Source organism: Meles meles, chromosome 4 (assembly GCF_922984935.1).
Source record: "Meles meles chromosome 4, mMelMel3.1 paternal haplotype, whole genome shotgun sequence".
Lineage (NCBI taxonomy): Eukaryota > Metazoa > Chordata > Mammalia > Carnivora > Mustelidae > Meles > Meles meles.
The window spans coordinates 40,154,675-40,182,062 of NC_060069.1; the positions used below are offsets into that span (position 1 = coordinate 40,154,675).

At 39.8% G+C, this 27,388-nt stretch overlaps 2 protein-coding genes across 2 annotated transcripts in view; one reads left to right on the plus strand and one right to left on the minus strand.

Annotated features, from left to right (window-relative positions):
• Window positions 1-1,205, minus strand: part of HSPBAP1 (HSPB1 associated protein 1) — a 61,266-nt gene extending 60,061 nt beyond the window's left edge. The window contains exon 1 of the mRNA XM_046001620.1: window positions 1,034-1,205. Within this exon, the coding sequence (XP_045857576.1) occupies window positions 1,034-1,097 (64 nt within the window). The 5' untranslated portion in view covers window positions 1,098-1,205. The remainder of the gene's footprint in view (window positions 1-1,033) is intronic.
• Window positions 1,206-2,601: 1,396 nt separating this feature from the next.
• Window positions 2,602-27,388, plus strand: part of SLC49A4 (solute carrier family 49 member 4) — an 81,778-nt gene continuing 56,991 nt past the window's right edge. Inside the window, exons 1-3 of the mRNA XM_046001621.1 lie at window positions 2,602-3,312; window positions 10,768-10,861; window positions 26,848-27,113. Of these exons, the coding sequence (XP_045857577.1) occupies window positions 2,970-3,312; window positions 10,768-10,861; window positions 26,848-27,113 (703 nt within the window). The 5' untranslated portion in view covers window positions 2,602-2,969. The remainder of the gene's footprint in view (window positions 3,313-10,767; window positions 10,862-26,847; window positions 27,114-27,388) is intronic.

Sequence of the window (27,388 nt, forward strand, 5' to 3'; positions counted from 1 at the left end):
GAAGAATAAAGGGCAGGGAGGAACAAGGAAATGGTGCATCTTCAAGGGAGAGACCATAAAATAGAACATGCATTATAAACTGAATAAGGGGGTACAGATGGACAGAAAATGCAAGACTCCACAGATGGGAGGTATAGATGAAGTTCAAGAATTGTATCCTTGGGGTTTATAAGGGAGTTCATAAAGACAAGAAACTGTGGTCAGACAGGACCAAGTTATAATTGTTTCTTCAACTGGGATTGGTCATTTCCTGCTCTAGACAAACATGACTATTTGATCTCCAACCACAGCCATCCTGTTTTTCTGCTCCTCGTCTTCCCACAACTGCCCAGCACTATCACCTAAGTTCATTAAGAACTCATTCAATCTTAAAGGCTCACCTCCAACTACTCCTTCCTTGAAGCATTTATGTTTTCCCCAGGGTGATCTCTCCTCCTGGTGACAGCCCTCACCCAACGTGTACTGCCGGTATTATTCATGCTACCGATATTAACCCTTCTTTTCCTTTCTAGGTCCCTTTGCTCAATTGGAAAAAGGCATTATTATAAACACTCAAAAGTCTCTAGATTTCTGGCAGCAGTTCCCAGAACTGTGCCAGGCACGGAGCAATCACTCAATAAATGCTGAGATCTCTGGTACTTGGGCCACCCAACCTCACTGGTCACCTAAGGCAGGATTCCACCAAAATCTAACAAAAGCTCATAATCTCCGTTCATAAAAGCCCCAGATACTTCCATTTACCTCAAGAGTGGGCTCCACTTTCACAAATTTAATTTTAACCCATTCAAACCACCCTCTTGCGTGAATCAGCCCCGGTAGGATGGGAGTATACAGGGGCCTGAACGATGACTGGAAACCCGGATGCCCCGATTCGAGAAAAGCCACGTTCACTAAAAAATAACAATTTTCTTCACAGTTTAATGCAGTGCCGTAAAGACGTGAAATAAGAACTAGACCAAATGGCCTCAGGAGAGTTGCCAGGAATGAACTGGCACAGGATTGTACTCATGGTCTGACTTAGCCTGGCGCCTACCTTCCACCTCTCCAGCTCCAGCCGCAGGGGCCGTTTCAGTGGTCGCCCCCGGGGTAGCTGCCATGGCTAGCTCCGCCCCAACCCAAAAGGGGAGTGAAGTGGGAGTGGGTTAAGAGGACCGCCAAAACCCCGACTTTGGAGTCGCAGTGCAGGAAGCAGCCGCGGTAGCAACTCCGGGTCTCCTCCGGAAGCACCACGCACCCGACGGTCACGTGACGGACGCCGGGCGGGGCCACGCAGGTTTGTTTTGATTCCCCGGTTGTTGAAATGTCAGCACGTGGTCGCGGCTGTAGCGCTTTGTATTTTCCCCAGACTTTAACCTTCTTTTATCGTAGTCTTTTCTAGGATTAGTTTCTGCTCCCCGTCTTTTTGCAGGCAGGTCGTTCCTCTCTGCCTTGCCACTTTCTTACACCCAACAATATTGGAGTTTTAGGGGATGGTTTGCATTCTGTGGGGCTAGCGGCTGTGGAATGGGGCTCTGCCTCCGCTAACTCTGCAGCCGCATTTACAAGGAGAGCTCAGGCTTCTCTTCCACCCTTCTTGCCCTTCTGGCAGCAACCTGACTCCATCTGGTTTTTGTGGCTTCTGGGGAATACGAACTTCAAGCAAACATCCTTTAACTGCGTTCTCTGTGACTCATTTCCCGACCCACACAGCCAAATCGTTTGACCTATGGTTTCTTTCTTTTTTTTTTTTTTTAGAAGCAGGCTCCCTGCCGAGCAAGGAGACCATGCGGGACTCGATCCCAGGACCCTGGGATCATGACCCGAGCCGAAGGCAACGGCTTAACCCACTGAGCCACCCAGGCGTCCCAAAATGCATTGAAGGCATTCTTTTTTTTTTTTTTTTTATTTGGCAGAGAGAGATCACAAGTTGGTAGAGAGGCAGACAGAGAGAGAGAGAGAGAGAGAGGGAAGCAGGCTCCCCGCCGAGCAGAGAGCCCGAGGTGGGACTCGATCCCAGGACCCTGAGATCATGACCTGAGCCGAAGGCAGCGGCTTAACCCGCTGAGCCACCCAGGCGCCCCTGACCTATGGTTTCAAGGACACTAACCGACAGCTGTCAGGCGTCTGGATTTATATAATGAAATAAACAACCGGCTGCCTGATCAAGAGGCCAACAGCCCCCACCCTTCTCACTTACTTTTCGTCTGGTCAAAATTGTAATGACTGGAGATGGATCTAAGTCGTTAGGGGCAGAAATCTCTTAGCCTTAACGTATTAATATATTAACATATGCCTATTAATGACAGGCAGTGGGTAGAAAGATAGCTATATCTTTTTTTATACACATACGAATGTCATTGACTAGTTTATTATCTCGTTGGGTATGTAAGACAAAAGGTAGCTGATAAAACTAGGCAACACTCACTGTCAGTGAAAAATAAATTATTTTCAAGGGGCAAATTCAACAGCTTAATCTTATCCTATCTCCCCCTTTAATTTCTAAAGTTAACAATCCAACAAAAATAATGAATGCAATATAGAAGCAAGCAACAGCTTAAGTGACCAGAGGTATCCGAGTTGTTTATTGGACACGTGATGTAAACTTAGGCACTTCCTCCAGCAATCCCAACCTCCTCTTAGCACAGCCTTTTTGGGAGTTTCCTTTTCCCGGGCTTAGTCGCGCTCTTCCCGCTTTTTTGGTTCCTCTTCGTCCTCCCTCAGAGACGGGGGCCTCCCGCCTCAGTTTCCTCTCCAGTACCCGCGAGGTGGGTGCCCCAGTGCAGTACCCCAGCCTCCTCCCAGCTCGCCGCATCTGCCCCGCCTTCCAGCCCCCGGCCGGCTCGCGCGGCGCAGGCGCACCGGCCGCGGCCCTGAGGCCGAGCGCGACCTCAACAGCTTTTGCCTCCGCCTCCTGCGGCCGAATCCGCGCGGGGCTAGTCGGCGGTCACCGAGACCGCGCTGGGCAGAGGCCCCGCGGGCCGCGCGTCGCCATGGGCGCGGGGTGGAGCAGCGAGGAGGAGCGGCAGCCCCTGCTGGGGCCCGGGGTCGGGCCTGCGCCGGGGGCCGTCTGGAGAAGCCGGGAGGCGGCGGCGGCGGCGCTGCCCGCGGCGGCCCCGGGTCCCGGGCGGGTGTACGGGCGGCGCTGGCTGGTGCTGCTGCTCTTCTCGTTGCTGGGCTTCGCTCAGGGCCTGGTCTGGAACACCTGGGGCCCCATCCAGAACTCGGCGCGCCAGGCCTATGGCTTCTCCAGCTGGGACATCGCGCTGCTCGTGCTGTGGGGACCCATCGGCTTCCTGCCCTGCTTCGCGTTCATGTGGCTCCTGGACAAGAGAGGTGAGGGGCTCCGGGCAGTGCCGGGCCGTGCGGTCACTCCCCGGGCGAGCCGGAGCCCGCCAGCCGCCGCCCTCGGCATCGTCTTGAGGGTTATGTGAGGTGACCGAGTGTTGCTGGTATCCCATTCCAGACCAGGAACGCTCCGTCCCCAAAGCGACACACATGGGGAGGCTTCTTTTGCAGATACTGTATTTATGTTTACATCACTGTTGCCCATTATGCAACAGCAGAAATTAAGTGATCTCTGTTTTTGCACGATGTGGACATGAGAGCATTCCCGTGCACGTGCTATTTATGTTTTTTACACCTGACCAAAATGACTGATGCTTTGACTTCAGAGGGATTTGGAGGTGTTGAGCGTGAAAGGTCAGAAAATAGACTGATGATGCCCAGATATGAGGAAGTATTGAGTTGGCTTTGCATAATAGATGACTCCAGCCCAGGGCTTTCGGGGAAACTACATCTGATTGATTTGATTTCTCTAAAATGGTGCATGGCAGCTTTAGAGTGTGTGTTTGTGACTAGGTCGTTGTGTCCATTGAGATTTATGACTCTCAGATAAAGCGTGGTAGGTGAATGAAGACTCTCGGAGGAAGAATGTGGGCAGACGTTTCTCACTTTACCACTTGCCAGTGCGATTCTGTTAGGAGAAAAAAGAGGTCACACAACTAAATGATAAGGCACTGAAGTGTATCACACAGGTATGGGTAAATGATTCATGATCACTGTGATGTAGCTGCTGAAAAAGGACAGTCTGAGGCGTAGAAGTATAGCATCAACCAGAAAGAGTTTGATATACTATAGTGTTTAGTCTGAGCATCAATTTTAAGACCATTGATGAGCCGGAGCACATTAAAAGTTGTGTGACAGGAATAATGATGTAAAAATCATAATGTGTAAGATTAAGGGAAACATTGTGTCAACCTTCACAAAGAGACTTGAGGCAGAATATGAAATATGCGAAGGTCAAGTAAAAGAGGAATTAAACTTACTGTGTGTAGTTCTAGAAGGAAGAACTAAATTGAGTGAAGCTACAAAAGGATGTAACTCAAAGCAATAAAGGAAGAACCTTCTAAGAACAAAAAGGTGTCAAGCCCTGGAAGGTGTGTCTCAACTGGCATAGAACTTCCAGGTAGAGTAAGTACTTTTGCAGATGTGTGCTAGATGCTGAGGAAAGGCTTCTTGTACTGAATGGAAGTTTTCTTTTCTTTTTTTTTCCCCAATTTTTTAAACGTTATTTATTTATTTATTTATTTGAGACAGAGCAAGAGAGAGAGCACGAACAGAGGGAAAGGCAGGGGTAGAGGCAGAGGGAAAGGGAGAAGCAGACTCCGTGCTGGCTCCATCCCAGAAACCCGGGATCATGACCTGAGCCGAAGGCAACTGGTTAACTGTCTGAGCCACCCAGAAGCCCCCAGATTGGAGGTTTTTTGTTTGCTTTTAAGCTGAATTATAGATGGTATTTGGATTTCACCAGTTTTTCCACTAACATCTCCCCCCCCCCCAGGATTCAGTCTAGGGTTCCAAACTGCATTTAGTTATGATTTCTACTTAATCTCCTCCAGTCTCTGACAGGTCCTCTGTCATTCCTTACAAAGTTGGCTAAATTTAGGGGAAAATTTTTTTTGTTCTTTAAACATTTTTGCCAGGAGCATTTTCCAATATTATTTTCTAAATTTAACCAACCTTGTTTTTATGGTAGAAGAATGTTAATTTTTACCTTTTTTATTATAATTGTATGAACTATCTGGCTAAATTAGGGACTACCTGTTCACTTTATAAAATAAGTTACCTGTAATCACATAGGGAATTCAATTTTATGTTCACCATTGGTTGAAGCAAAGGAAAAGAAATTTTAAACTTCTCTTTTAAGAAGTGGTTTTCCTTTTCAGTAGGAGAAAGCTAATATACTTTCATATATTGGCTGTCCTGCTGCAGATGTCCTGTCTGCATACATAGAAAGTAAGTTCCAACATTCTAAAAGATCTTGCTCCCCAGAGGGTAGATAGTTGTCTGGTCTTCCTGCTGTCATGGGTCCCAGCCAGCTTAGCGTAGAAGACAGGTTATTTTCCTAAGATGGCTTTTGTGCCCTCTTCCCCATTTTCATTTTTCAGCAGAGATTAAAAAAAAAAAAAAAAAAAAAAGACTATCTAGTGAGATAATAGGAGAGCCAAGAGCAAGTGAGCCCTAGAAGCCAAGTGAAGAAAGTTTCAGGGAGATAGTACCTAAATGTGTAATAAGTACTGGGAAGATAGATTTCATAGAACCTATATTCTAATGAGGAGATCTGGGCAACAAACAAAATTAAATATTTAGTATGTCAGATGATGATAAATACTATGGAGGACTATAAAACAATGCAAGAGAGAAAGAGAGGAGGTCATGATTGAAGAATGGAATGCTCAAAATTGAGATTGTCATGGATGCAGTCATAGTGAAGACAAGGTCAGAGTGTAAACAAGAGAACAGACTACTGAGGTATAGAGTAGAGGACATGATCATAGAACAAGAAGTCAGAATTGGGAGGTAGGGATGTTGAACTGATCATCTAGTGGATATCAAAATCACCAGGTTTATGAAAAAGTAGTGGCATAGGGTGGAATAACGAGCCACAACATTTGCAAATGGTGAGGATGAATACCCTGGAGACAGGTGTGTGGTAGTTTCTAGACAGCTGCAGCAAGGACTTTTGATTTATGAGAATTAAATATAATTAGATTGATGGCTGTTCTGGCCATGATGGAATATTGGAAACTGGATTTCATTGTAATTTTCAACTAAAAACAAAAAATTAAAGTATATGAGAGTATATGAAACAAAGTTTTCAGACATTGAACAACAGGGAGGATAGGTTGGTGATCCCTATGAATGTTTCAGCCGACTACCTGGAGAGAATTTCCAGGTACCATGTAGAGATGGGAAGCCTAGACTGAGTATTGCAGTTTCCCTAGGTTGAGGAAACACTTAAGAATTGCAAGAGACCAACTTAACTAGAATACTTAGGGTGGAGTACCAGAGAGGGAAAAAAGCTTTACAGAAAGCTCTGGATCTATACAGAGTTTCTCTTGAGTCTTCAGCTGATAAATGATCGGCAGATACTTGTGAGCAAAAAAGAACAGGTGGAACAATTCCCAAAGTTCACACAAAGTTTGGAATAGTTCACAGTCCCAAGACCAAAAAGGGAAAAACTTTAAAATGCGTAAGAGGTTTGAAGGGTCAGGGGTGGGAGGTTGGGGGAACAGGTGGTGGGTAATGGGGAGGGCACGTTTTGCATGGAGCACTGGGTGTTGTGCAAAAAGAATGAATACTGTTACGCTGAAAAAATAAATAAAATGGAAAAAAAATGCGTAAGAGGTTGAGTTGAATACTCAGTAGTAAAGACAAAAGAACCCTAGGCTAAAGAATGCTCTGGTTTCACCTAATAAAGTGTAAAACTGTGCCTCAGAAAGATCAAAAGTAACTCAGCTATATCTCACAATATCATTCACAAACATTTGAAAAAGTGCAAAAAAAAAAAAAACAACCCAAAAAACCCATCATTCAACGAGGTAAAATTCAGAATTCCGGACACTGAAATAAAAATTTACCAAGCATGCAAAGAAGCAGGAAAATACAACTCATAAAGAGAAGAAAAAACAATGAATAGAAACAGATCCCAAAATGACACAAATGATAAGTTAGTAGACAGGAACATGAAAACAACTACTTTAGATATTCTATGTATGTTCAAGAAGATAGATGAAAGCATGAACATGTTAAGGAGAAACACAGGAAACATAAAAAGACCAGCATTAAAAGACCAACATTATGATTCTATAGATGGAAATACAGTCTGACAGAAAAAAAAAAAAAAAAAAAAAGGTGTACTGGACAGGATTTAATAGCAGATCAGACATTGCAGAAGAAGAGATTAGTGAACTTGAAGACAGCAATAAATACTATCCAGAATGGAAGCGAGTGGGGCAAAAAAGACTACAAAGAAACAAGCAAAAACTCCACCAGCATCAGTGACCTGTGGGACCATTTTAAGTGACCTAATATACATGTATTAGGAATCTAAAAGAGAAGAGTGCTCGCTTCGGCAGCACATATACTAAAAGAGAAGAGAAAAGGATAGGGCATAGAGTAAGATGAGGGTCGGTTCCTCAAATTGGAGAAATAATGGCAAAAAAATTCTATATCTATAAACCCACAACTCTAAGAAATACAAGAATTCTAGCAGAAGAAACATGAAGAAAACTACACTGAAGCACATTATAACCATATTGCTTAAAACCAGAGAAAATCTTAAAAGCGCTGAGAAAAGAGACCAAGGGAGCAGAGAGCGACCGTGATCTGGAAGTGCTTTGGAAGCGGGGTCATGGGGGGAGGGGTTTTGGTGGGATTAAGAAGGTGAAGAGAACATTTGGAGAAGGGCTTGAGAATGTAGGGATTCCACTGATTCACTGACTGTGAGCCTTCCAGAAGGCACAGTGGCAAGGTTTCAGGAGTTGGGGAAGCTGTAGAGATGAGTTCAGATTAGGGGATATATGAAGACATATTTGTACAGGGATGACCTGTGAATCTGGGTCTCCCAGGACTGATGTAGACGGGAAAAACAGGCACAGTGTGATTGTTTCTGGTGGTTTCCAAAGCAGTTTGGGGTGGCAAGGCTGTGGCTTTTGGGGATATGGTGACTAGAGGTCTCCTCACCAAGAACAAATAAGAGCTCGTCTTCTCTCCGGTTGATGGAAGTACAGAGCCTGAGAAGAGTCTTATCAGATGAATTTTATAGGTATAATTAATTTCCCATGCATCCAATATGGATGTGGTGTGTGTGTGTGTGTGTGTGTGTGTGTTCGTTCCAGTTAACTTTGCATCCTGATTTTTTAGACAAACCTGTTGTAGAGATGCCATTCCTGTGCCAGATAAGTTCCCAGCAAAAGGAATTATTTCATCCATGGGAAGGAAGCTTCCTGCAGTGTCTGTGCCTTATTTGAATAGAATTTATTTTTATTTTCAATCATGTATGGTTTTCTGAAATTGTTCTAATACCTTTCATCAGATGATTTTTTGCACTCACATCCTAATACTGTAATCACTTGGGATCTATTTATTTACATAAAAGTACTAGATGTCTCATGGGCTTATTTTCCTGGAGTCCTCATACCCCTCTTTCCTAAAGTCAGTTGATGTTATTTTGATTACATGAAATTATAGAGTCCTGCCTTGTTGAGATTCAAATGAGATAAAACATTTTATTTAGAATTGAGCATCATCTGGGGTGGGTTAAGTAATAATTGGCAACAATTAAAAATAAGCAAGAAAGCCACAAGCTGTAACTGTGAGGTTGCTTTAATAATCAGCTTTTCAGAACTTCTTTATTATGAAATGTATATATTTAGCTGTTATATTATCATTTATTTGATAAAAACTATAATTGCATAGAAAAGTGTGCCAGCCTTAAGCAGTAATAATAGGAAACTGGGTTATTTGGACTATATGGTCATAAACAATGCTTCACTGCTTACTTGGTGATTGGTTACCTTAATTATAAACCAATACTTAGGAAAAAAATAAATATCATGTAGAAGGTAAAGCCTTATAGTCCCAAATCTGTAACATTTTAATCAGTATCTCATAGGACACCCCATATACCCTTATAAGAATAACATTTTGCAAGTTTAGCATATTTATGACCATGGAGTGTACTTTTTATTAATTATACTCTATTTCCCATGGCTATAATGTGGGTTTAAAATTTGCATTCTGTTAGTAGAAGCAGTAAATGAGCAGTATGTATGCATTACTACTTACTGAGAAGCACAATTTTCTATGATATTCCTTCTGCCAAATTCTATTAATCATATTCAAATCATATAAGAATATTATAAAGCTAAGTCAGTTCATATCACAAATTATCCTCAATGTGGCATGTGTGTGCCTGATCCAGATCTCGAGTTTATTTTCCTTGCTATGTTTAATCTACGTAATTATAGTTTTGTTGACTTTCAGTTTCCTTGGTTAAGAAACAGAATTCAGCTGAGTGAATTTAAAGATCTTGCTGGCTTTATTCATGATTCACAAATCGGGCAGGATCTCCTCTAGCATTAAGAAAGGAGTTCCAAGGGCTGTACAAAATGAAAGACTTTTACAGGCAGAAGGGACCGGGAACAAGGAAGTTATACTAGCAAAAAGTAGACTGCTGTGGCAAAGTCATTTTCCTTTAGGGGCTTGGAGGGGGTCTATCAAGCAGATTGCCTCACTAGCACTGATTGATTAGAATCGTGTTCCATTTCTGGGAGAACCAAACCCGTAATTAAGTCAAGAAAGTTTGGTGGCATGAGGTTTAGCATGAGCAACTCCATTTTGGGCCTGTTGTCTTATTTTAACACCTTCAAGTAGAAAAACCCTTTGAAAACCAAAATGCTTAAATATCTCCCCTCTGTCAAAAAGAGCCCGGGGAAAAAAGAATAATTTCGACTTAAAAATTTGCATTCATTCTATTCACTATGAAATGGTTTCAAGGAGGCATTGAATTTGGGAGAAACTGTAAGAAATGTTGTCGCTTTTCCCACATGCTCATCATGAGCCACCTGTGTGATGTGACTACCGCAAATAGATGGCATTAGTGTAGTAGTAACAGAAGCGTAGCTTTCCAGCAAGTAGGAATGTATAATCCCATTATATTACTCTGCCATAGCTAGAATATTGTGTCTATTTTTGATTACCTTATTTTAATATTTTTATATTGTCTTACCTGTTATCCATGTGACCGACCACTGGCACACATTTTTAAAATAATTGATTATATTTGGGACAGAAAGGGAAACGCTACTTGATCCATATTATACAGTCCTAAGCCATGCCTTTTTTTTTTTAAACAGTATCATTCTATAAATTGAAAGCCATCTGATAAGTCAAGAAAAATAAGAAGACTATTGTTGTATTCATAATCAAAGGTTTCTAAAGTACCACCTCCTATAACAAGCATTAGCTTGTCCTGATTATTAGATAAAATACAAAATTGGCCAATTGTCATTTTTCAAGAAAATTTAAAGCCATGACCTTTCTACCTTAAGAAACTATTTAGGGGCAGTTTAGAGTTTTTTGCAGCTTGCATTTGAAAATTGGAAATTTCATATTGGAAGTATAAAACTAACATACCTAGTCCTTTAAAATTATTTTTTTGTATTTTTTACTCTTATATGTGAACAAAACATTGTAGCTATTCATTTTGAAAAACTGTACTTAATGGAGCTTCTTCCTTGATGTGATCATTCAAGTTTTCTATTAATGTTAGAATCATTTCATTTTCAGCATGGAGAATTTTTTTCCCTATGTGGATTTTTAGCAAAAAGTTAAAATATTAAAATATAATATAACCGTAATTGAGTAAAAAATCTTTGCTCTAACACTGGACTTCACATGAAAAGAATATAAAAATTACCCAGATATTTTTTTGTTTCCCTCTAGGTCTTCGGGTAACTGTGCTTCTGACATCCTTCCTTATGGTTTTGGGAACTGGTCTAAGATGCATACCTGTATCAGACTTAATGCTTAAAAGAAGGTAAATCCTATAAATAACTTATGTTTTTCCCCACATTTTTCTTCTTTTGTTATGAATATATATGTTTGGTTATAAGCTTTTAGTAAACGGATCTGTTTTTTAAAATAATATTTTCAAAGATTTTATTTATTTGAGAAACAGAGAGAGAGCACACAAACAGGAGAGGGGGGAGCAGGCTCCTGGCTGAGCAGGGAGCCTGACATGTTGCTGGATCCTGGGACCCTAGGACCATGACCTGAGCCAAAGGCAGACGCTCTGCTGACTGAGCCACCCAGATGCCCCTAAACGGTTCTATTTTTAAGAGGATCAGTAGAGGGTCATAGTTATTTAGCATTTATTTTTTCCCTACATGATTAATTCAGTGGACATTTCTTAATTGTCATATGGAAGATGACTGCACTAGTTTTTGTGTAAATAGAAAAAGAACAAGTTAATCTTCATGCTATATAGGAGCTATAATAACCACAGGAAAATAATGGTATAACATAAGGAAGAATGATGTCGCTAATGCAGCAGGAGAGGTTTAAAATTGTCCTGAGAGACTGAGAGAAGTTTTGGCCAAGGGTATCAGAAAGAGTTCATGAAGGAGGTGATAATTAAAGTAGGCATTGAAGGAAGAATAGACCTGGGATTTGATAATGACAGGGAAAGAATATTGCAGAGTAGAGAAATAACAGGAACAAAGACACGGAGGCAGGTAAGCATAGGCCTCTTCAGGATGGTTAGCTAGCTGCATTTGTGTACAGCAGCATGTCTGCTGCTGGGTCTGTGGATTTATTCTCAGAGGCTACAAGGTATACAAAGATTTTAAATTTTTGTTTTCCTTTCGGTTAGAATATTAAAAATCATTTTATCACTAATAATCAGTAATTAAAAGATACTTTTATTGACCAGAATGTCATTTTCTTCCATTAGTGTTTCTCAAACTGGGGTCCTTGTGTGTGATCTTGAAGGTCATTGAAAAGTTTTTCCTCTTTTAAAAGGACCCATAAATTATTTAAGTTTGGGAGACACTCATCTATAGGTTAAGTTATAAAAATGGGATGTAAATAGATGAGTTTAGAAAAGGTTATCCAGATTATGAGAGATCTTGATGCCGTTAAGATGTAGAATTGTGATTATACGTGTATCTTTTTTTTAATATTTTATTTATTTATTTGACAGGGAGAGATCATAAGTAGATAGAGAGGCAGGCAGAGAGAGAGAGAGGGAAGCAGGCTCCCTGCTGAGCAGAGAGCCCGATGCGGGACTCGATCCCAGGACCCTGAGATCATGACCTGAGCCGAAGGCAGCGGCTTAACCCACTGAGCCACCCAGGCGCCCTTATACGTGTATCTTGATGTAGAGTTGTGTTTTCCTCACAGGGTAGTTGTGAGCCACTTAATCTTTAAGTGGCTCATAGCAGCAAAAGGATCTAACCTGTGTTGGGTAAACTACTGATTTGAGGTATGTGGGATTGATTACAGAAGGTGGAGGTAGCTAGGAGGAGACCAGGAAAGAAGTGAGAGCCCAGACTGGAATCATTTTCTGTTTATTCATTTATCAGTTCACTTGCTCAACAAAATTCACTGAGCTCCTACTGTGTGCCAAGCTCTCTTCTGGACATAGGGAACACAGCAGAGAATACCAAAGACAGATCCTTGCTTCTTGGAGTTTACATTCTGGTTGGGGAGACTTGCACTAAACTAGATAAATAAATAAAATATGTACTGTGTTATGGAGGAAAAAATAAAATAAGAAAGATCTGAAATGTCAGAGGAAGGATGGTGAAATTTCAGAAAGAATGGCCAAAAACAAACAAACCAACCAACCAAAACAGAAAAACACCTTACTGGGAAGATAACTTTCGGGGGTAACAACCCAGAGGAGTGGACCATGCATTATCTGGGGGCCAAGCATTCCAGACAGAACAGCAAATGTAAAGTGCTGGAAGGAAAGAGCTCTCCTGGAAGGCAGGCTGGTGCTCCTGGAGCCAAGTGAGACATGAGAGGCTTCGTGGGAAGGGTGATAGGAAATGAGATCAGCACAGTTATGGGGTGGTGGTGGGAGTGTGAGACAAGATCCGTGAAGACCTTAGCTATTTCTGAGCTAGGAAACCACTGGTGATTTTGAGCTGAGAAGAACCCTGGTCACAAGCTACTTTGTAGAGAACAGATTGAAGCTGGAGGTCAAGGGCAGGAGTAAGAAGACCAGTTGGGGAGCCAGTGCAATAAATCAAGTGAGAGATGATGAGTTTCTGGAAAGCTAGTCTTCATCTCCTAGCCTTCTGAGTGAGGTTTTAGCAGGTAAGTTTCATTATTGTGTTGGAGATGTTCTTAATTTTTCAAACATATGGCAACCAGTTTTAAAATACAAATTTCAGTAAGCTTAACTTTAATAATGCATTCCTTTAATAAGCCCATTAATGTTTTTATTAGCTCTTCTTCTGTTTTGAGCCATCTATACTGTTCTGTCTAGTCTTATTTCCCTTTATATCCTTTCCAGATATAAAACTCCAACAGTACTAAAGAATTGAGTCTCCATCTTGGTGAAGAAGGTGATATGGAAAAGAAATAGAGCTCATAAAGAAATGTAAACAAAGATAGAGGAGATGAAAGAGAATTACTAAAATAAAGAGTTCAGAGAGATTGAATCTTTGATAAAAAGAGGATATAAATTGAATTTTCAATCCTTGTGTGTTCATCTGTAAAGAATGTAGGAATATTATCCCTTTAAAATGAGGCTTCGTTTTATGTCCATGCAGTATTTCTTTTAAGCAGTGGTATTAACAATGCATACGCAGCTGTTAAAATGAAAATGCTACAATTAAAATCTGTGGTTTTGACTAGCAGGTAATAGATCACCACTTTTAAGCTTCCATCTCCATCTGATACTCAGCGGGAAGGGGTAAAGACCTGTAACATCCATTTGGCCAGCATTGAAAAGTATTTGGCTATCTGGGTTTTTGTGCCCCTGTTTTGCTTGGCACTTTTTGAGCCTCAGACCCAGCCTTCTGGAATAGTGTCCCTGCACCCTTGGATTCCTGTATTTTAGCTTCAGTAGGTCTCCAGACGTGAGAAAAGCAGCTTCTGACAGGCTCTTTCCTCAACCAAGACTCTTTTCATCACCTCCTAATGGTGTTCTATCACTGCATGGATGGTGTCGGATTTCTTTTACCTGCATAGTACCAATAAAAATTCAGGAAAATTCTTTTCTTTTCTTTTCTTTTAAGATTTTTATTTATTTGACACAGAGAGAGAGCCCACAAATAGTGGGGGCAGCAGGCAGAGGGAGAGGGAAAAGCAGGGAGGCCTATGCGGTGCTGGAACCCAGGACCCTGGGATCATGACCTGAGCCAAAGGCAGCTGCTTAACCAACTGAGCCACCCAGGTGCCCCAAGAAAATTATTTTCTGCTTCTAGTAACATCATGGATGAATCAGGAACTTAGACTAATGGAATATAAAGCATTTCTAATATGATCTAGAAACAAATCATACCAAAAGTATTTCAGATGGCATTGCTGTATAGCACTGGATGACATGGCTCTGTAGCATGAAGTATGATATTGCATGTCCGGTAAACCATTTAAAGATTTCTGGAAGGTGAACTTGCAGTTAGTTTTATCTGCTTTTAATTGTAGATGTATCTAGTGATCCCTGTAACACATGCCATGTTATCTTCTAATTAGGTGTAATTTTCATTAATGTAAATAATAGATAACATTTACTAATGTGTTATATAGTTAAATAGGATGGTTATAGTAAACATAGATTTTTTTTTTTTAAGAGATATATTCCACTGTGAAAAGCTTGCAGCTGACAAAATTACATTTAAAATGACCAACCATACCAGGGGCGCCTGGCCAGTGCAGTCAGTGGAGCATGCAACTCTTCATCTCATGGTTGTGCATTTGAGCCCCATGTTGGGTGTAGAACTCCTGAAATAAAATCTTTTTTAATTAATTAATTAATTTTAAAAATGACCATACCAGAAAAGATTGTTTAATCAATGGTTTTATGATAATTGCTTAGCTATCTGGGGACAAAAAAAAAATGAAGAAAAACCTTAAATCTCTTCTTAGCACTTAAGTAAGTTCCAGCTGGATCAAAAATTTAAATGTGAAAAATGAACAATTAAAGTGTTAGGTAATAAGGCTATTTTTTAATAAACTTAGAATGAGGAAGACCTTCCTACTAAAAGACAAGTCCCAGAAGCCATTAAAGAAAGACTTCATACATTTAACTAAATAAAAATTTAGAATATCTGCATGATTAAATATACTATAAAACAAACCAAAAGACAAGTTAAAAGCTGGGAAATATTTGCAGCAATAAAACAAATGGGTAATTTCCTTAGTTTAAAAGAATTTCTTCAAATCAATTAAAAAAAGCAACTTAGGAAAATGAGTGACAGATATGAGCAAGTAATTACAGAAATTAAAATACATATGTCATAAACTTAGGGAAATATGCTCAACTCTGTCATAATTAAAGAAATGAAAATGAAAATAGCATGTAGATGTCTGTTTATTGGCAAAGATAAGAAAGTGTGATAACATATGTTGCTTGGGGTAGGAAAAAACAGGCCCACTGATGTGTGAGTAGTTTGGGGCATTCCTATTTGGAGGACAATTTGGCAGTATTTATTAGATTCAAAATGCAGTGTCCTTTAACCCAGTATTTGCACTTTTAGGAGATTAGCCCATATATGAAGTTCTACCAGTTTGCAGGGATAACCATGTTTGTGCAGCCTTGCTTGTGATAGTAAAAGGCTATTATCAGAAGGCCAGTGTCTTTGGGACGCCTGGATGGCTCAGTTGGTTAAGCATCTGACTCTTGATTTCGGCTCAGTTAGTGATCCCATGGGTCCTTAGATGGAGCCCTATGGCAGGCTCTGCATTCAGTGGGGAGTCTGCTTGAAGATTCTCTCTCCCTCTCCCTCGACCCTTCCCCCCCATTCCCATTCTCTCTTTCTTTCTTTCTCTCAGATAAATAAATAAACTTAAAAAAAAAAAAAAAGGAAGAAAGCCAGTGTCTTCAATAGAGGGCTGGTCATGGCAAAATGTACAGTGAAATAGTATGCAGCTATGAAAAGGAAGTAAAAGTTCTGTACATGCTGAATGGAAATATCTCCAAGATATATTGTCCGGTTTTATAAGAAGGCAGTTTACATATAATGTAACATGTTATGTTGAAAATGTTCCTATTTAGGAAAAAAAAGTAGGAGAGATCTATGTATGTGCCATTATATGGCAAGGACTGTTTCTGAAAAAAACCATTACCATTAGTTGTTTCTGTGGTCTGGGGAACTAGAAGTCTGGGGTGGAAAGGAAATTTACTTTTTATTTTGTACTCTTTCCTACTCTTGGTAATATTTTTACCATGTGCATATATTACCTTTTTGACTGAAGACATTAGATAAGTGAAACTAAAATGATCATGTGAGAGTTTCAGTAATGAGAACAAGCGAAAGAAAGGCAAGGGTTATACGCAGATTTCCCCAGTATAGAAATAGAAAGCTTATGATGTAAAAGTGAATAGTTGGTAGATTTCAAAACTAAGACTCTTCTTTGTAAAATACATTAAGATTCAGATTTTCCTAGGTCAGTGTTTTTTGAAAGTATGGTCTGCACACTACCTACTTACTAAAAATACAGATCCTGGAACCCCCCCCCCCCCCCCCCCGCCCCACAGTTCCACTCATGTAGTCTCTGGAATGAATCCCCAGAATCAACAATCTTAACAAGCTCCTTTAGTTAATTTTATGCTTGTTTAAGTTGGAGAACTACTGCCCTAAGTACTGACATCCTAACTTTCAATGGTAACTGATTAAGCAAATTGCATTGTGCTTGCCCATCCTACAGTATAATCATATAATATACTTAATGTCTTAAAGCAAGATTAAGATTTAGCCTTTATTCAATAATTTTATTTGCCCTAATTTGACTCTTAAATATCAGGGGTCAAGTTTCACAACTATTTCTGCATGGTGGTAATATGGGCTTCACATGAGAAAGATTGGTTGAGGGGGGAGAACTCATCTTGATTAGCATTAAACAGGGTGAAAAAAGGGAGTAGAAAGGTATAGAAAATACTTTTTTCCCTTTTTGGTTATCCTTAGGATATAGTTATTTCTGAGACATTTCTTCCAAGGGCCCATACAGTAGCTATATGAATGTTTTTATTTACTTTGTTTAGATTAAATATTATATTCATATAGAAAGTACATAAACATATACGTATACTTCAGGAAAATAATCATAAAGCAGGCAAACATGTACCCATTACCCAATTTAGAATTCTGGAACTCCCCATGGGTCCCTCCCTGATCATACCCCTCTCCTTCCCTACTGAACATAATTATAATCACACATGTTGATAGGGTTTTCGTAGTAGGTGGAGTTGAAAGTTAGGAAGAATACATTCAAAGTCTATCGCAAATCTCTTTTTCTCCCGAACAAAGATTTGCTCTAGATTATTTTCTCTTAATACCAAAAGGAACAAACAATTAAAACCTTATTTTATCTGCATCAAAATCATCATACAAAATAGGCTAGAAGTAGACGTTGATAATAATTTAATGTAATTAAAAACACGCAAGTTAGGATTGTTAAATCATATTTTATTAAATAGTTTATCTAATATGTGTTTGGGAAAGTCAGTTAGCTATTTGGTTGCCTTACATCAAAATGTATTCCAGATGGATTGATGAGCTGTGTATTTTAAAATGAGACCATATAAGAGAAAATTAATCTTATCCTTAAAGAGAATACTTTTTTCCCAGCATAAAAATAATGAAAGACATCACAGAGGGAAAAGCTGATAGGTTTGACTCCATAAATATTTGAACCTTTAGGCTTCAAAACAAATCAAAGTCAAAACGCAGACTGGGAAAAATGTGTTGCAAGTATGATAGATAATGGATAAAATAATATAAAACTATATAAGTAATTTAGGAAAGTGAATGGAAAACCGGGTATAGTAGACATAAATAACAAATGTTGGTTCCCAGATTTCATCCTTTAAATTCATAATTCAACAATCAACATTGATTGACAGCCCATATATTAGTAAGGTATAGGTTAAGCTATGTAATGAAGCTACAAAGATACACAGGCTCAATGAGAAAGAAGTTTATTTTTCTCTGAAAAAAGCCTAGAAGATAGTGGATTGCTTATAGGCAGGGCAGCTCTGTTCCACAAGACCCTCCAAGGACCCAAGTTTCTTTTCTGTTGTTGCTTTAACATCTCATAGGGTGATTCCTTGTCCAAGTGGTCAAAGCTGGCTCATAATCCTACTCTCATTCTAGCCCACAGGAAGGGGAAGGTGAATGTCTAGGGCAATGACTACATCGTTCGGAGATGACTAAGAAGTTGTATATGTCATCTGTCCTCAAATCCACTTGTGCAGACATAGTCACATGGCCACACTGTCTGTAAGAGGCTGCAAATGTAGCTCAGTAGCCATGTATCCAATTAAAACTCAGATAGATAATGTAGATAAATATATAAAGCATTCATTCAAAAAGAGAAAAATTGCAGTACACCAATAGGAAAGAAGACCAGTAACCAAAGGAGAAATACAAATTAAAACAAGGAGATACATTTTGGCCTTCTCAAGTGTGGTAGGCAGAAGAATGCTCCCATCACCAAAGGATATCCATGTCCTAATCTCTGGAACCTGTAAATTTGTGACATTACATGATGAGGGAAAACTTTGGTTGCAGGTGGAATTAAACTTGCTAATCAGCAAAAAAAACAAAAACTTGCTAATCGGCTGACCTTAAGGAGATTATCCTGGTTTATCCAGGTGGTCCCAGTGTAATCACAAAAGTCCTTAAAAGAGAAACAGAAGAGGAAATCAGAGAGATGCGGCGTGCCAGGACTCAAATCTCTTGCCAGCTTTGAAGACAGGAAGGGGAGGAAGAGAACGATGAACAAGGTTTGCAGGTGGCCCCTAGAAATTAGAAAAAGGCAAGGACGTGGATTCTTCTAGAGCCTCTAGAAAGGAACACAGCCATGCTGACACTTTGATTTTGGCTCAGTGAGTTCTGGTTTACAGAACTGTAAGATAATAAATTTGTGTTGTTTTAAAGCCATTAGTTCTGTGATAATTTATTATAAAAGCAATAGAAAACTAAATGCCAAGTTTTTGAGTGCACGTGTTTGTGTATAGTGCTGGTGAGACAGGCACTGTCGATCATTGACAGGAATAGAAATTACTACAAATCCTTCTGAAAACAATGTGAGAGTAGGTTTCCTAAAGCCTAAAATGTTAATATCCTTTGACCCTAAAGAAGTAATCTGGAACATAGCAAATATTTATGTTAGAAAGATTATCACAGCAGCATTATTATATTAGCCAATAAATAGCAAACTTTAGGAAAGTGGTTGAATGAGTTTTTATACATTTATATAGTAGACTGTCACAGAGCCATAACAATTATGATTATAAAGAATCTTTAACGAGAAAAATGCTTATGACAGGCTATAAAGTTAAAATAATTTAGTGCATAGAACTGTATATTCAATATGGTATCCAGTTACCTATGTTTAGGAAAATAATCATAAAACAGGCAAACATGCATCTCTCAATATGCATTGGAAAAAAAGTAAAAAAATACATTAGTAGTGGTTGGGCTATTTAATTGAATAATTGAATTTATGGCTATTTTCTGTATGCATTTTTCTAGTATGAGTATATATATTTTTAAACTAAAAGGACAAAATAAAAGTTATAAGACAAAAAACCTATGAGACAAAATGGGGGGAGGTAGACATCTATTTTTTCCCCTCTTCCTGGCCAAGAGATGATTGCGTTTGGCCTTAATAAAAACCCTGTGACATAAAGTACCTTTGGAGAAATTGAAACAGCAAGAGAATAAGCAATTCACCAAAGATTACACAGTTAATAAATTTAGCTCAGACTAGAAACTGCGTTTTCTGATACCTAATCTAATACTCTTCACTGTGTTTTTTTATGTGCTCTCTGTAACTGGTACTTGATGTTATTATGAGTTTATTTAGGGCCAAGACTATAATATTCATCTTTATATTCCCTTTAGTGTCTAGCTATAGTTTCCTTGGCCATAGTAGACATTGAACAGATATTTCTAGTCAAATCATAATTAGCCCAAATTATTAAAGGATACAAAAGTGAAATCAAGTTTCTTAAAGAAAACAGACTATAGCAACAGTCCCTAAAAGGCTTCTTCCTTTCTACTACTATCTCTGTTTCTTCCTTCCTTTCTTTTTCCTATAATTAATTCATAGTATCTCTGACCCTTTTTTTGCCCTATATTTTCTTGGACTAAATAAAGGAAAACTATTTCTAGCACTCTGCCATTTTCAATACCCAGGAAATGGTGTAACATACCAGTTTATTCTGATGCAGGATAATGAGGAATTGGGAGAAAGTTTGTGAACCATTGGCATATTGAATCTTAGAGGTAAGTATTTTTTTGGATTCCAAATTACTTCGAGTTAAAAATACGTAGAATTTAAGTTAAGAATGCCGGACTTACAGTGAGGAAGTATCTGCTCAGTTTCTAAACCAATTTTCTAATGTCACCAATGCTAGTCATAATAAACTAAAGGTTTCTAAAGTAGGTCTATGTACAGAATCACAATATTCCAGCTACTTGCATGCCTCTGGATCTGTGAACCTTGAGTTATCTTAACAGTCAATGATTTTTATTTATACTATCAACAGAGAACCTTCAGAATGAGACCATGTTGGAAGAGTAGAGAGATTTGTAAACCAATTAAATAAGCCCTGATTTTGATTTCCAGTCCTGGCATAGACATTAGCTAAGTTACATGACTTTGGAGCTCCCCCTCTCCGCCCTTACTTTTTGGAGAAAAGAAAGTTATAAAAGTACAAGTGTGATTTTAAATGTAATATTAACCTTTCTTGAACTCAATTTTCATAACTATAAAATGCAGAGGTGGGTTATCTAGGTGAGGTTTGATGTCTCTTCCAGCTATAAAAATTATAATTCTAAAACCTATTCCAAGTAGAAAATAGTTGAGGAATCATAGGTATTTGTTCCAGGATGTCAGAAAGCAAAAGGTTAGGATACCGGAATATCATTAAATACAAACTGAAATGTCAAGTACATTAGAAAACCATGAACTGTAGATCTTCAGTGTGAACTTTAGCTATTGGCATTTGTTTGAAAAGTGATAGTATATTGAATGATATGAAATGGAATACAGCTGTGCCCAAATGCCATACCACACACGGCTGAGGCCTCAGCCATTGGAGTGGGAGCGAGGGGCAGGGTACTAACTGAGGGCTGAAGGTGAAGGGGCACAGGGAGGGCAGGACTCCATGAAGCTTCCATCAGTCCGTCATGTCCAGTCCCCATCCCCTCCTCTCCCCTCCTCCTGCCAGGCCTGTGGAAGGCTAACAACCCCGCACCCCCACCCCACAGTGCTAGTGGGCAGCACTGGGTCTCCCATCTCGGCTACGGAGAAGCTTCAGGTCTTTACTGTCCTCTCAGCCTGCTCGGGAAATTACCCTCTTGCCCATTTTCCCACCTGGCCTGTGGGGATGGAACAAACACAGAAGTAGGGAGAAGCTAGGTTGGAGTTAAAAATGAAAAGGGGGAAAGATCGGAGGGCAAAGGAGAGAGGGAGTCAATCAAGGACGCAAGGAGAGGAGGCTGGGATGGAGAAAGAGGGCAGCACACTGGCCCCCTGGCAGATCTGTCACAGCTTGGCCTGCAAAGTTGGAGATTTGCAGTCCCCTTACTGTGAACATGTACTGGCCATCATCAGGCTTGAAGCAGGAGTTAGAGCCCTGGAGTTAACAAGTCCACTTTCCAGAGAGCCTCCTTTCTGCAGCAGGGCTTACTGCCCAGGGGCTGCCTTTGTTCCTAACTGCTGCCCACCCTTCCCGGCTCCACTGGCTCGAGATGGGAATAAAGCTCTGGCCATGCTTGGACCATCCTCAATGTTGGTTTGTTTGTTGTTTTTTAAAAAGCTTTATTTCTAGAATATTTATTAATGACCTTGGTTTTTGTATCACTGAATTTAGGCTTTTTAAAATTTATAAATGGGGGCACCTGGGTGGCTCCGTTAAACGTCTCCCTTCAGCTCCAGTCTTGATCCCAGGGTCCTGGGATCGAGCCCTGTGTTGGGCTTCTTGCTGGGCAGGAAGTCTGCATCCCCCCACCTTAGTTCCTCCCCCCTGCTCATTCTCTCACTTTCTCTCTCAAAGAAAATCTTTTTAAAAATAAATAAAATAAAATTTGTAAATGAAGCTGATGTATGTGTTTAGGTAACTGAGAGTTGTTTTGTTTTGTTGGTAACTTGACAGTTTTATAGCGTTAGTTGTGTATTTCAGCAACGCCGCTTTGCTTGAATCAGTCTGTGTTCTAGGCACTAGAGAGCATCCACACTTTGTGAGACACTGGTGAATTTAGAAGCCATTTCCCTTATCTGCAGTGAACTTTTACTTGCAAAACAAAACTGAAACATATAATGATGATGAAGAAAAACTGACATTAAGTTATGGGATCTACTTCCTTTTACTGAAGATGTGAATCACTCTTCTTGACAGTCAGCCCAGATTATAGGTGTTAATTTCTGAAAGCCAGCTTCTTTCCAGCACTAAGAAAGCATTAGGACAATCACAGTGAGTGGTATTTAACTTTCAGTATGTGAAGGCAACACTTTTTGATCCAGGCAATTCGTTTAGACTGGGTGTTTTTTCTTGTCACACTGCCAAGCTTATATACCTAATTTTTGTTCTAGCATCTGTTTCTAACTACTAATATAGTCTAAATCCCAATTTCCAGTTCCTCACGAGTCTTAACTTCATCTTCAGAATTCTGCTGAAACTGCTTCTACTCAAATCAGGAATGACCCTCCTTGTTGCCGAATCCAGTGGTTACATTTTAGTTACCAGATGATCTTTCTATATGACTTGACACTATCAGCCATTCACTCTCCTCTCCTCAAAACCCTTCTCTCTGCTGTGGTACCAGTCTTTGCTCATTCATTCATTCATTCATTTTTGTCTCTGTAATTGCTCCTTCTCAGCTGTCTTTCTAAGCTCCTCTTCCTCTATTTAAAAAAATTGCTATTTTCCAGTGTTTTTTTCCCCAACCCCAATATATTGCTTAGTTCATACCTCTTTGTTTAGCTTCTGATCTATATTCAACTACTTACTTTACCTTTTTATGGAGTTATGGATGCCTTCCCAATATGCAGTCATTCACCTAGCCATATCTGTTGTATGGCTAAGAACAGTCTTCCAAACCATCCCTTGTTCCATATTCCCACTATTGCTCTTGCCAATACTGCCAAAGGGTCCTTGTCCTGGACTCATGCCTGAGAGTATCCCACTCTGGCTTTCCTTCAGCTTTACTGTTTCCTATGTGCTGAGGAATGTGTAGGGCCAAGGAGATGTGCCCCACCCTGCTCATCATGTTCTAGCTACACAGGACTTTGGATGTCCCTGCAATAGGCCTTTTTCTCAGGTCTCTTCTACGAGTAGCCTGCATTCCTGGTGTGTACTCCCCAGGCTCAAGGATTTGCCAAGGGGCAGCTATTTGGAAGAAAGGAAAGCTTGCTGCCAGACCTTCACGTCCCCGTGCGTATATGCGACAGTGTTGTAGATCAGAGCCAGAAGTCCATTAGTACTCTTATCACTGGCTCTACGGCATTAAGGGCAGGACTAATTATTGCCTTATTTTTCTTTATATTCCCCGTACATGCTGATAGGTGATGGTTAAACTACCCGTAAGGACTTTAAGGGTAAGGGCTTTAATTTTATATTCCCATATGCTTACGTCTATCACAATGCCTACCCAATACACGTACTTAGTACATGTTTGCCAAATAAGTTAAATAACACAGCTTGTATTGAACCATTTATAATTATTCCATTTCTTTTATTGTCATTACAAAGAGTTTATTGTAATATTTATATGATTTTAGTCTTATGACTGCCTTTTTTTTTTCCCAGAAAAAAAAACCCTCTAATTTTGTATTACCATTACATGAGAAAACTAGATTTTAGATATAAAACTGAATTTTATTTTTAAATATATTTTTACAAACTAATTTCATAAAATAGAGTAAGTTAACGGTAGGTAACAGAAAACAGGGTCAGTCAAACGTGAAAATCTTGATATAGCAGGACAGTAGTTCTTATAACTAGTTATGCTAATAACTGCCACACCCTGAGGGACTCTAGAATACAAGTATGAGAAAGAGCAAGGCTATCTGGAAAATGTAAAGATGCTGGGAAGAGCAGGGACTGGGTTTCCCTGCCAGGTTTCCCATGAATTCAGAGGGGAACCCCAAGATCCTATGGGTCCAGTTCCACTACTGAGTTCACTTGTGAGCATTGTGTTTGTGCATGATGACTTTTAATATAAAATGCACACAATCATTAGAATAATTTTAAATAGGAAATCAGCATGTTTTAATTCACAAGCTGACTTCACTATGGTAATTAATGTTTTAGGTTGGCCGCCCAAGTTCAGTGATCTTGTGGACTTAGAACCCATCTGAAATGTCCCTAGTGCTTATATACTTGCTTCAGATACTATTTTTATCACAAGCTCACACATTCTGTGACTCACATTTGCTGCTTAAAAAATAGTCTCTTCGGGGTGCATGGGTGGCTTAGTTGGTTGAGCGTCTTCCTTCAGCTCAGGTCATGATCCCAGGGTCCTGGGATCGAGTACTACCTCATGAGGCTCCTTGCTCAGCATGGAGCCTGCTTCTCCCTCTGCCTGCCAGCCTCCCTGCTGGTGCACGCGCTCTCTCTCTCTCTCTCTCTAATAAATAAACAAAATCTTAAAAAAAAAAAAAAAAACCTACTTGTGATTCCACTGAGAGGTAACACATGTTAAGCCACAGCAACAGTTTGAATTTTATGCCTCAGTCCTCTCAGGATTCATAATGTTTTATCGTGTTTTGTTTTGTTAATAGTTTGTTTCTTCTGTGTTCACTCTCTACTCTTAACATTTTTAGGCATAATAAAATTTACTCATTCCAGCGCTTCTCCTCCTAGATGAGATGAGTCTTTCAGGAACACCTCACTAAAGGTATTAAATATCAAAGCAGTTACTCTACATGCCATCATGCAGTCTGTTGTGCCATCACAAATCAAGAGTAAAACCCCTCAGTGGAAATGGAAGAGTATTTCTGTGATGAAATGTTCTGTTACAGCTTGGGATCTACTGGTATTTGGAGTAGGAATTTGGTTTCATAAACAGCTTAAATTGTTTTTGTCATCTAGAAAATAGTTCCTCTTTCACAAGGAGATTTTGAAATGTCTTCAGTCTTAATTTAGTAGTATTAATGATTCTTGGAGCTCTTTTTGCCTTCACAATAGGTTTTCCAACATTTACAAAGATTTGAGCAGCCCTAATTCACATATTTCACTTCCCACTCACTTACGCCTCTGCAGTAGGGCCATACCTCTCCCCATATGCCTGTTTAAATAACTTTTTCTGAGTCTCTTAAGGTGGCAGTTATTTAAAAGGTGGGGGGGGTTTGACCTCATGGTAATCGAATAGCAAAATGGGGGGGAAGTAGTGACACTTATGTGTCACATACACCGTTCCTTCCCTTTCCTCTGCCTCCAAGGAGAGGTTGACTTACCTCCCTTTCTTGGGTATGCTTTTTGGACTTCTGGTTTCTCTTCCCCTTCAGGGTACTCTTGAGTGAGAATGTGTATGTTGGAGGTGGAGGGAACAATGGGAGAAGAGGGTTTGGTTGGCAAGGAACAGGATAGAGCACTAAATAGAGTACTGAGAAGAGATGAGCAAGAGAACTACTGGAATAGAAGCAAGAAACTACTCTTTACTAACTCCTGCAATTAAAGCCACAGAGTATTAGGACTGGAAGGAATGCAGTGCTCCTGGAATTAACAGTAGTTTAACCTAACAGATACTCAATAAGTAGGTATTGAATTTAGACATATCTCATTTTGCGGGAGAAGAAATGGAAACCCACAAAGATATAGTGCCCAGAACCATTCAACTAGTTAGTTGCAGAACCGGACCAGAATCCAAGTACTCCAATTCCTCAACCACATCCTTTTCTACTAGAAGATATTATAATGATGGTTTTCTTTTTTTTAATTCTTTTTAAAATTCCCATCACTTGGCACAGAGTAGGCATGAAATGTTTTATCTCATTTTATTATTATTTCTTTCATCATGACAAGTGCACTCCTTAATCCCCATCGCATATTTCCCCCACCTCCATCCTCCTCCCCTCTGGTAACCATCAGTTTGTTCTCTATAGCTAAAAGTCTGTTTCTTGGTTAGTCTCTCTTTTTTCCCCCTCCCTTTGCTCATTTGTTTCTTAAATTCCACATATGAGTGATATCATATGGTATTTGTCTTTCTCTGACTGACTTATTTCACTTAGCATAAAATACTGTCTAACTCTACCCAGGTCATTGCAAATGGTAAGATTTCATTCATTCCTTTTATGGCTGAATGCTATTTCATTGTACTTTTTAAAATACCATTTTATTTTAAGACATTCTGAGCTCAACCTTATTATTTATGTGAGTGGCTGGTGGCACTTACTAGGTCTGTTTATGAGTGGCAGTCTAGTAGAAAGAATAGGGATATTGGAGTCAACCTGGGTCCAAATCTCCACTTTGCCCATTAGCACTTGGGCAAGTACTTTAATCTTTCTAAACAGAGACTTTAACATCTCAACAAATAAAGCTAATAATAGCTACCACATAGGGTTGTTGTAACGAATGAAACAAGGTTATTTGGCGTGTTTGGTTTGGTGTGTGACATAAGTCAGAGGCTTCAGTAAATATTTGTGAAATGAATAAGGGGTAACTATTCCTGTGTTTGGTCTCCCTCACGGGGAGTCGACATGCTTTACCTGCAGATGTGTCCTGTTTTTTACAGATATGTGTCCTTAATGCCAGAGTTAAACTGCAGTTTGGCTAGCTTCTTCTTGTATAGAAATGTCTGCTTCAGCCGCTTCACAGCCTTCCAATTTTTTAAATTCCAGACTAATCCACGGAGGACAGTTGTTGAATGGATTGGCAGGCCCAACGGTGATGAATGCAGCTCCGTTCCTCTCTACGACGTGGTTTTCTGCCGACGAACGGGCCACTGCCACAGCCATCGCATCCATGCTCAGCTATCTTGGTGGAGCATGTGCGTTTTTAGTGGGGCCGCTTGTTGTTCCAGCCCCCAATGGGACGTCGCCTCTTCTTGCTTCGGAGACGAGCAGGACCCACATCAAAGATCTCATAGAGACTGTATTGTATGCAGGTATTTTGCAGTGTATTTTCTTCCCGCTCTACTTTGTCTTTATCCCAGTCCTCTTTACTCAACCCTATATGCCAGATCACTTCTTATGAAATACTAACAGGACCAAAATGTACATATGCATGTGTGTGCTTTTCTTGTCATGGAATATGAAGATGCCTTTTTAAAACTTACCCTTTTCAGGAAGTTATTAAGTTTAAAATGTATCATCGCTGCATGGAAGTTTATTTCTTAATTTTACTCTTCCCATCCGTTTACAGCTAAGCACTGTAGAACAC